The sequence below is a fragment of the Setaria italica genome, chromosome II, assembly GCF_000263155.2.
Source record: "Setaria italica strain Yugu1 chromosome II, Setaria_italica_v2.0, whole genome shotgun sequence".
Lineage (NCBI taxonomy): Eukaryota > Viridiplantae > Streptophyta > Magnoliopsida > Poales > Poaceae > Setaria > Setaria italica.
This window is the reverse complement of record NC_028451.1, coordinates 937,543-947,488: the sequence shown is the minus strand read 5'-3', so window position 1 is coordinate 947,488 and position 9,946 is coordinate 937,543. Positions and strand designations below refer to the sequence as shown.

General features: G+C 47.7%; 1 protein-coding gene across 1 annotated transcript; it reads left to right on the top strand.

Annotated features, from left to right (window-relative positions):
- Positions 1 to 2,069: 2,069 nt before the first annotated feature.
- LOC111256243 lies at positions 2,070 to 9,945 on the top strand. The gene is made up of 4 exons (XM_022823918.1): positions 2,070 to 2,347; positions 7,207 to 8,674; positions 8,885 to 9,301; positions 9,850 to 9,945. Exons 1-4 carry the CDS (start codon positions 2,145 to 2,147, stop codon positions 9,943 to 9,945), a joined length of 2,184 nt encoding a protein of 727 aa, XP_022679653.1. The 5' UTR covers positions 2,070 to 2,144.
- Position 9,946: the final 1 nt, after the last annotated feature.

The following is a 9,946-nucleotide window of genomic DNA, read 5'->3' as shown; positions in this document are numbered from 1 at the left end:
TCTCCCCTCGGCATTGTTGCCGTTGGATCCCTCGGAGTGCGCGTCGGCCACGAGGCACTCACGCGAGGGGTGGGGCTCCCGCTGCTGGAGCTGGTGTCGGAGATCGTCCTTGTCGCGCCTACGAGCTCATTGCTCGCGGGCGACGCGGTCATGGACTGCGCTAGGAGGTGTCCGTAAGCCCCCGTGGCGTTGCATAGCCCGAAGGGCTATCCCCCTGGCGAGGTTCTTCCGGTACGCGACCGGCCGCTCGCCGCTGTCCCGGCGGCGGGGCCGGGGGCAGCTGGGCGAGCAGGCAGGACGAGGACAGGGAGCAGCTCGATCCCTTCCCCGGTGGCGAGGAAGTCCCAGCTCCCGAATCGGATCAGGGAGCCCGGAGCAAAGCTACTATCGTATTTGGCCATCTGAGGCTGGGAATGTACGCGCAAAGGTCCCCTACCTAGCGCGCCAACTGTCGTCGTCAAGATTGGCGAATCAAGACTTAGACTAGTAAATTTCTTTTATGCGAGTAAGGCCTCAGGTGGTGGCATGGGAGGCACGGGTTTAGACTGGTTCGGGCAAGGGAAGCCCTACGTCTAGTGTCGAGGATGCTCGTATTGCCCACGCAGAGTTCTGTAGTAGGGGTTACAGATCGACGAGAGAGGGACTGGTCCCAAGTCTCTTTGTGCTTGTGCTCTCAGGGAGCGTACTAGTGTGCTGTGGCTTGTGGGAGAAGAAGCTGATCCCCTCCTCCGGCCCTTGGTGCCTCCTTTTATATTGTAAGGGGGGTGGCCGGAGTTACAGCTGGGATCGGGCGAAGAGGACCGTAAAAGTATAAACGTAGTACGGTAAAAAATACGGCAGAAAGGGAGGAACAAGTTCCTAGACGCCCGACGCCTTCGCCGGCCCCTGACGAGCGCCGGCGTGCATGCCGGAGGGGGGGCGGCCGTGTGCCAACTGTCGTCGCGCCCTACAGATAGCTCCTTCGGCATTCGTAGGCGTCGGGTTATGATGAAGGCGTTTCGTCGTCATCCCGGTGTCCGTTGGGGAGGACGGTGGATGCTACCGTTCTGATGATGGCTCCTGGAGAGAGGGCGTCACATCCTTGCTGCCGGGCGCGCGGGACCCGAGGGCGCGCGGGGCCTGAGGACAGGCGAGTCTCTCCTCCGCTCCGGTCGGCGCAGGCCATGAGTACCCTGCGGTGAATGGGAGGGAGCCGCCAGCACTGTAGCTTGTACAGTATGGTCGTGCATGGGTACTTGCAGCGGGTTGCGTGAGGAGCGCGGTCATCCTTCCCCCTGCCAAGCCTGCGGCGCATTTATGACGAGGCCGACGGGGGGACCCACGGGATTGTTTATCTTGTCCACCTGGACCGCATCCGAGGGGGATGTCTGCCCTGGGGGCCCCAGCGAGTCTGACCCCTGTGCTCGGGGTCGGACGGGGCGGAACCTTGCGGCGAGGGGTCGGGCACCCCCGACCCCGGGGTCGCAGTCGGACGAGGCGGAAGCCTCGTGGAGGGAGGTCGGGCGCTCCCGACCCTGGGACCGTGGTCGGGCGAGGTGGAGTTTTGATTATGCTAGGTGGGCCCGGACCTTCGCGTCTGCTTTTTTAAGCGGTATTTAGGGGATCGTTAATATTTCCCCCAACAGGAGTATTTGTTATTACTAGTTTGTCTATCTGTTTATTATATTTGGGGGAAAAAAACCGTCTTGCGTATGTCTGTATGTGTCTTTTGTTGTGTCTATTAAAAAACAATCCGCCGGCTGTTGCATTTGTTATTACTAGTTTGTCTATCTATTTATTATATTTGAAAAAAAAACACCTTCTTGCGTATGTCTGTAGGTGTACCGGTTGGAAACTTCCATTAAATCACATGATTTGTTAGAAACAATCCGCCGGCTGGAGTATTTGTTTATTGCATCCAAAACTTAATTTGGTTGGAAGCTATTACCACTTGTGCTCCCTCTTCATGTGCATGTTGTGACAGCATCTGCTGAACTAACGCGACCCAGAAATGGAGAGGTCAAGCTACCCATTACTCGGGCAGCATGAGCAGTGACCACACGCTGGCAAATCCCATTGCCAAAGGCAAACCAGACATCGGCCTCCTCCATTATTGCAAACGTTCGTTTAATTTCTTTCAGAGTTTTGACAAAAATTAAGGAACCATGGAAGAGGACGTCGGAAGGCCGGAGGTGCTGATGATCAATCGCTACGTGAGGCTTCGGACCGCCACGGGGAACATTGTAAGCGCTCTGGGATTCCTGGCGTTGCTGTGGTCCACCGTCGTGCTCCTCGGAGGCTTCATCGACGATCTCCTGCTCAAGGAATTCTGGGTCCTCACTGCACTCAGCTTCCTCATGTCATTCAGGTACTACATTAGCTTTCCTTATAAGTGAACCTGCCATTCAAATTCTTCATTTTCCTTCTATGTATGCCTGCCATTGCCGTTGCGTCCGTCAAAACTTGTGTCGCTGTTAATGTCAAATTTTCACTCTAATGGCCCCTCGGTCGACTGATCGATGAGAGACAGATAGATCACCAAAACCCCATATGCAAGTGAGAGACTGAGAGACCAGAGAGGAAGGGAGAGAAGACGGCCTGAGCAGGATAGCAAGGTGGTGTCAGCGGAACGGCACTAGTGGACCTCAAAAGTCAAAATCGAGCGCCAATAAAAATAGAGTACCTGTGCACGAATTTGGCCGCGGCGGATCATGAAATCGAGAGCCGGCGGGCAAACTTGGCGCCAGCTTCACTCGAAATCAAGTATACGTTCGCAATCTTAAAAAATCGAACGGCTCCACATATATTGCAATAGTTAAGCGTATATGTTGCAACTATTGTTTCTATATGTTTCATAGTGAATGTTGCATGAAACATAGTGTTCACGTTGTGGCGAGAATTTTATATCCCAGAGTCGAAGGATGTAATCATTTTTACATATTATTTTTTCATGTTACAAACTGTGATAGCTGATATTGCACTTGGTAATTTTTATTGTTACGTCAAAGCATCCGATGGAAAATTTCAAATCAAACCTACACTAACAGCACCGAAACGAGTGCCTATTTTAGAACTCAAACCGGCCAGGCCGGTTTTTGAACCCAATCACGCCTATTTTCCTAGATGTTTCCAATGTTGGATAGGCCTAGAGAGGAGTGAGTGCAAGGTGTGCCAACCTTGTGATCAGGTTCTAGAGAGAACTACCGTTGTACAAGAGGTGTGCCAGTGCCTTGGAGCCTTGGTGGCTCGCCGAAAAGTCTTCAACCCTCCAGCTTGGTGTGGAGCAGCGTCGATGACCTTGTGCAGGGGACGTGGAGACCCCCTCCCTTCGTGGAGAAGCTCCTTAGTGGAGATGGTATCAAGGTGACCGAGGGACTTGGTGTGAGTCTTAGTGGCCGAGCCTTTTTGGCAAGTCAATGGGCACTTTGGCAGAGACTTGGTGAGCGGGAAGCATTACTCTTGTTTGAGTGCTTCAACAACATGGACTAGTGGTTGCTTAGTGCCTACCGATACCACGGGATAAATCATTGTGTCAATAGTTTGCTTCCCCTCATCCTAACCTCTTACGTTTCCGCATTTCATACTTGCAACTTGTGTGCCTTTACTTTCCTAGAATAGTAACTTGATAGGGTTGGCTATAGATTGCAAAACTTATTTTAGGATGAGGGTTTTACATTGGATCAACCATAGAATGCACTTCTAGGATAGAATGATCTAGTTTACTTATGTGCAAAGTAGTGGAAGCCATAGGTTAAATTTTTAAGTTGCCTAATTCACCCCCTCCCCCTCTTAGGCTACGAGCACTGATTCCTTACAGATTTACGAGTCCCTCCGCCTGTCGACAGCTGCATAGTGTAGTATTTTTTCGTAGATGGGATCGACGGATGATTACGACTCACCTTCGAACTCTGATGCTGGTGGTCTTCCTCCGCCTTCTAATCCGATAGCAGGTGTTTCCTTGTCCTAATCACAGATTGCCCAGAAGCTCGTACAAGCCATATAAATGGGAACTTTCATCTTGAAGTCGAATCCGACTGCCTCCATATTTATCCATGAGCCTTGGTCCTCCTGTGCTCCCGTGATAACAATCTGGCTGCGTGATTAATTCAACACGTCTTCAGATGATCATCTAGTGCAACACTGGAAATCAATTCGGTCTTGAACTTTGTCTTGCACTTGCACTCAAAAATTGTTGAGTTGAGAATGCTCAGCACGTAACAATGATCATACCGTGCCGAGTAGATTGATCTTGATAATGAGGTCCTTCAAGCTTGCCCAATGATCTCGACGATCACCCCTACCTGGCATGCCAGATGTCGGTGTTTATACCCGGCAACCTACCGAGAGGTATCCCGAGGTAGTAGATTGGTTGGTGGAAGATTGCCGGACCTGGAACTTGATTGTAAAAGCGAGGACACAAGACACAGATTTATACAGGTTTGGGCTGCCAGAGTAGCGTAATACCTTACTTCATGTTTGGGGTATTGTATATTGCATCCTGCGCTTGGGTGTTGTTTGGTATTGAGGATTTGATCCTCTGTTGTATTCCTTTGAGGTCTTGGCCTACTGATCTAGGGACCCCTGCCCTCTTTTATATACTCCAGGTGGTGGGATTACTAGTCGGTTACAAAGAATCCTAGTAGGAGTACATGGTATGAGTCCTAGTAGGATTATATAGGAATCCTAGTAGGAGTCTGTCTTCTTCCTTGCTTGCGGGTACTGGGGATCTATCCCCGACAGGGTGTAGCTTATCAGCCCCCGAGTCCTGAAATGATTAAATAACCAATTCAAGGGTCTAGCGAGCTTTAGTCTTCACGCCAATCGTCATCTGAGTAGTTTTGCAGCGTCCAGCCCCCGAGCTTATACACCTGATGAGCTGAAGGAGCCACGTCAAGTAGTTATTTGGCACTTAGCTCCTATTTAGCTATTGTCACTACGTGTGAGATCTTCGTCTCGTGTACGCGTACTGTCACTGCTGCTACACATCTGAGATCTTTCTCTCGTGTACGCGTCCTAACATTTAGGTATGACATAAGATTCGAGGCTTTCACGAATTGAGACATGTTCTACTCGAGGAGATTAGTGGCCACTAATAGGAGACAACAAAAATAAGTAGTCGACATTGCAACAAAAAGAGAGCGTGATTGCATAAAGTAGTCGATGAGACTTTTCTACCTTTTAGCGAGAAGAGCGTGTGTTCGCATATAGGATTTGTGCCTTCTTAGGGTGTAGCCGCTACAAGCCTCCAACACTCTGTGCGCCAAACCCGTGGCCATAGCCTCCATAATTTGATGTACCAAGCCCGTGGCGGTCGGTCAATATACCCCAGGAATAATCGGCAAAGTGTGGCTCTGGTGGCTAATTCCCGTTGAGAGGCGTACACAAATAAGTACTCAGCACGTTGCCCATCATGTGGAAAACAAGCCCGAAAAAATATATGAAATAATTAAAAAAGTGACTTAGCTTGATTCGTGGACGATTATCGACAAACCCGTGGTGGTCGTCATGAAGCCGCGGCGGTTGTTGATGAAACCGACTAGTCGGAGTCGATTCCGACTAGTTGTTGATCACGTGGAACCCACCCTCGACTAGTTTGTAGTTGAGACGAGAAGTTTTAGGTAGTCGTTATTGTGTCGTTGAGTGCTCTTGTGAAGCTAGCGTAGTCATGCATTCTGAAGTTCCACGTGCATTTCTTGAGTACATGTAGTGAAGAGGAACAGATCTCCTAGTGGCCTTCCTGGTACGTGTACTGAAACCCTGAAAAGTAGCCTTGCACGGAGAGTAATCGAGCTGGTAGTTTCCTCAATCTGCGCACGAGCAGTAGATGGAATATTGATTGGCCTTCATTGCTTTAGTATAGGATTTGGCAGCTGGAAGCAATTAGCTTAAGATGCATCGTCGGTGACTTGAACTCGAAGACGGAAAAATAATTTTGCCAGGATTTTTCCTTCTCACAGGTGTGGATCAGTAGCGGATCATCAGCCTTGAGCGACGCACAGAGCCACGGAGGATGACCAGCTATAGCAGTGCGACCAGTGCTGCAGCTTTTTGCATGTAGACAAGCCGACAACCGATGATCTCCCGCAAGCTTTCCATATCCGCTTCGAATTGGAACTCGGCGACTTGCTTCTCGTCGAGTAGATTGATTTTGAAGATGAGGTCCTTCAAGCTTGCCCGATGATCTCAACGATCATCCCAACCTAACGCGCCAGATGTCGGTGTTTTATACCCGGCAACCTATCGAGGGGTATCCCGAGGTAGTAGATTGGTTGGTGGGGAATCGTCGGACTTGGAACTTGATGATAAAAATGAGGACACAAGACACGGATTTATACAGGTTCGGGCTGCCAGTGTAGCGTAATACCCTACATCCTATTTAGGGTGTTGTATATTGCGCCATGTACTTGAGTGTTGTTTGGTATTGAGGATTTGGTCCTCTGTTGTGGTTCTGCCGATCTAGGTACCCTGCCCTCCTTTATATACTCCAGGGATCGGGATAACTGGTCGGTTACAAGGAGGAGTCCTAGTAGTATTACATGGTTTGATTTGTAGTTGGATTACAGAATCTTAGTTGGAGTCCGTCTTCTTCCTTCCTTGCGGGTAATAGGGATCTATCCCGACACTTAGCATATGGCCTTCATGTTTTTAGACAAAGTATGCATGTGAAAAAAAATATTCTTGTAAACCAAAAATATATAAAGACAATGATAAAACATCGGCCATATGTTGCGTCTAAGGGAAAATTAAGTAACCTGCTTTGGTCTCGACCTTGCTAGTTTAACTGTTTGCATATCCATTGTTGTCTCTTCTTTTTGGTGTAAGATAAGTTTAAAGTTAGATGGACCAAAATGGCCTTTAAAGTTATATAACTAACCCTTAACCTACTCCCGGTAGTTGTACAGGAAGCGGCTGTGTTCATAGTCGATATTTTTGTTAAAAAGGAACTAGAGTAAATATTACCAGCAGTTCTTAACCTTGTTCCGCATTCTTATCGTGATCCCGAAACTTCCAAAATGCATAGTAACGGTTCTTGAACTATATTGTGGCTGTCCCGCTAGAGTGTCTACCTCTTCCAACTCCTAAAGAGAAAAAAAAATGTCTTGTAATTAGCCATGGAGTGACTGCCGCAAGCAGCTAAGTCCCAATTCTGTGTGACACCATATCCTGAATTTTAATGGTCATATCGATGGACAAAGACAACCTTAGCTTTTCCAACATATTACGCAGGATGGCGGAAATTAGTAACAACGAGCTCAGTAAAGGGATTTATTGGGAAGAGGATGACATCATTGATACTCTCCGGCAACAGAAATGGTTCGAGGCGCATAAGGTTGTAATCGTGCTGCGTGTGGTGCAAGTACTGAAGTGGATTTTTATCGTGTGTTTTACCTTTCTGTATGTTCTTTCGCCATTTGTGAACCTGGGGGTCGCAGTGTGGCGTCTTGTACGACGAGATTACGACGATGTGGGTGGAGATATTGGCAACAGATCAAAACTGTACGCCGCACTGGACATCTTCTATGGCCTAATTCTGTTCCAGAGTTTATTCGCCTCCTACTACATAGTCATTTTCAGTGTGAAGGGTAGATTGCAATCACGAACGGAAAAACACTGTGGGCTTGAAGAAAGGCGTAAAGAAATCGTTTCCCTCTACTATTCAGAAACAGCTAGGAAGTTCAGGAAGGACGGGGAGCTTCCTGACAATTGGAACTTGATCGCATACGGTGTAGAGAAGCTCCAGTCTGCATCTGGGGATGACGACCATCTATGGGGAGCAAGGGTGTTAGACCAGTTGTTCAGTGAGGATAAGTCTGTAAGACAAAAGCTACTGTCTTCCAGGATCTCGGTTCAGAATCTGATCGGCATGATTGGTCTGAGAGGCACAGCTGATAACGTCGAGAACAGAGAGCGTGCCGCAAGGATTGTAGCACACCTTGCCAGTGACCTCAATATAGCTCACTTCCCGGGTACACTGCAATGCATCTGTTCCCTACTTGAAAGCTGTAATAAGCAATCTTGTGAGCCACAAGCTGCTGACACAGTACTGCAGATCAAGGACCAAACTGAACATGAATCTGGAGGAGCCAGAGGGATGGTTTCTCAAGGCCTGCTGATTCTCGAGGGGCTCACACAGGGCGAAGAGAACTGTGCAGAGATAAGCAAACACCCAAGGCTGCTCTCTAAGATCACATCACCACTGAGCAGCCCTGACTTTCTCAACACTGTGCGGGAGGACACAATGGTTGTTCGAATGCTAAGCAAGTCACTCACAGCGTTAAGCAGGATACTTGCCTGCCATGGGGATGGCGCCACAAGGCTGCGCCAGGAACTTGCGAGTACCACAGAAGCTGTCAGCAATCTGATGGCTACTTTGGAGAATGACAGCGGAGCTGCCCAAGAACTGCATGGACAAGCCCTGGAGATCCTGACGGAGTTAGCCTTTGATGATTCTTTCAAAAAGCTGGAGTTTAACAAGCTTCTCAAGGCCCTGCTATGCATCTTCCTTGAGGAAGCGTCCAGCAACAATACTGTAGTTCAAGTGGAACAAGCAGACAGGGAAAATGCCACCAGACTGATGAGGGGAAAAGCAGGGGAAGCACTGGCCAGATTGCTTCGCGTTAGCACTGCAAGAGAAAGAGATGTTAATGTTGCTGATATAATTTCCAAGCAAGAGGTGATCAACCTATTGACCAAGGTAACTAGCTACCTCTGCCTATTTTTGTTTAGAACAAAAGAAAAATTGACAACAACTCTCGCTTCTTCTGCCTCTGCATCATGTTGGATCTTATTACCAATTCTCAGATGTCAGTTAATTTCTCTTAATTCTGTAGTGTACAAAAATTTCCACTAGAGATGAGTTGCATCAATACTGCTGGTCCTATGCATTAAATTATGTTTGTTACAGGTGCTCGATCAAATATTATCTAGTAAAATGGGAACAAGTGCAGATGCAGCAGAAAATTTTGAGGAAAACCAGCCCACAGAAGAAAGAAAGTTTATGGCAGCCATGTTATCCCTCGCCGTGGTGATATGCAACGAAAATGTGATCAGTAGAGAAGATTTTGCTCGATCCACCCCAGAAGATGCAGCACTTGCGAAGAAGCTAAAAGACATACTGGAAGCAAACAAGCAATGCACGGCTGAGTCTGAGTGTTTGAGAGTAGTGAAACTTACCTGCCAGATGGTGATAGCTATGATTCAAGCCAAGCCCAGCTGCATCCAACGTTTCAATGAACATAATTTCAAGGAAGCACTGACCGAGACTTTGGGAACCATGTCGGAGGTTGATAACTGCATGCTCTTTGCTGGGAATGATGGTGAGGTGATCAAGCCAGCGAGGTCTCTCGCTTCTCTAGTGAAAGAAGCACAAGAACTCGTAAAGACAGCACAAGAACAGGGTAATTGATATCTCTGTCTGACAAAGGGGACATCGTTAAGTATATTACCTTGTTTTTATCAAAGATTTATCTTGGATTGTCTTCTGGGCTATTTGTTTGACAAAATAAAAAACCTGTATTTTTATTCTTATTCCAGAACTGGGATCTACAATTCTTGTTGACAATGTAGTCGCGTGCTATCTAAGTTTTGTATTCATTTTTTCTGTTAATATCACGGTTTGTGTGATGCTCCCATAACAGTATGCGTACTGAACTAGTTGCAACAAGTACATGTGCTATGTTTCCAAAGAAGCAAAGGCTGGAACTGTTCTTTTTTCATTATCTAAATTATATCCGTCGAACAGCTTTGCATTTGATAATTGATAAATCTATCTTTCCATGACTCTTGTTATTTCTAATTAATGTGCGAACACGATCATTGGCAGCCTGCCCTGAGATTGTGCACCTGTTTTAATCTCTGAATGTGTTTCAGGTAGCACATCCCCTGGTGAAGCAGAGACTAACTGAACTACTGAAGTCAAGCAGAGGCCATTTGTTCAGGATTCTGTACCTGACAGCAACCAAGTAGC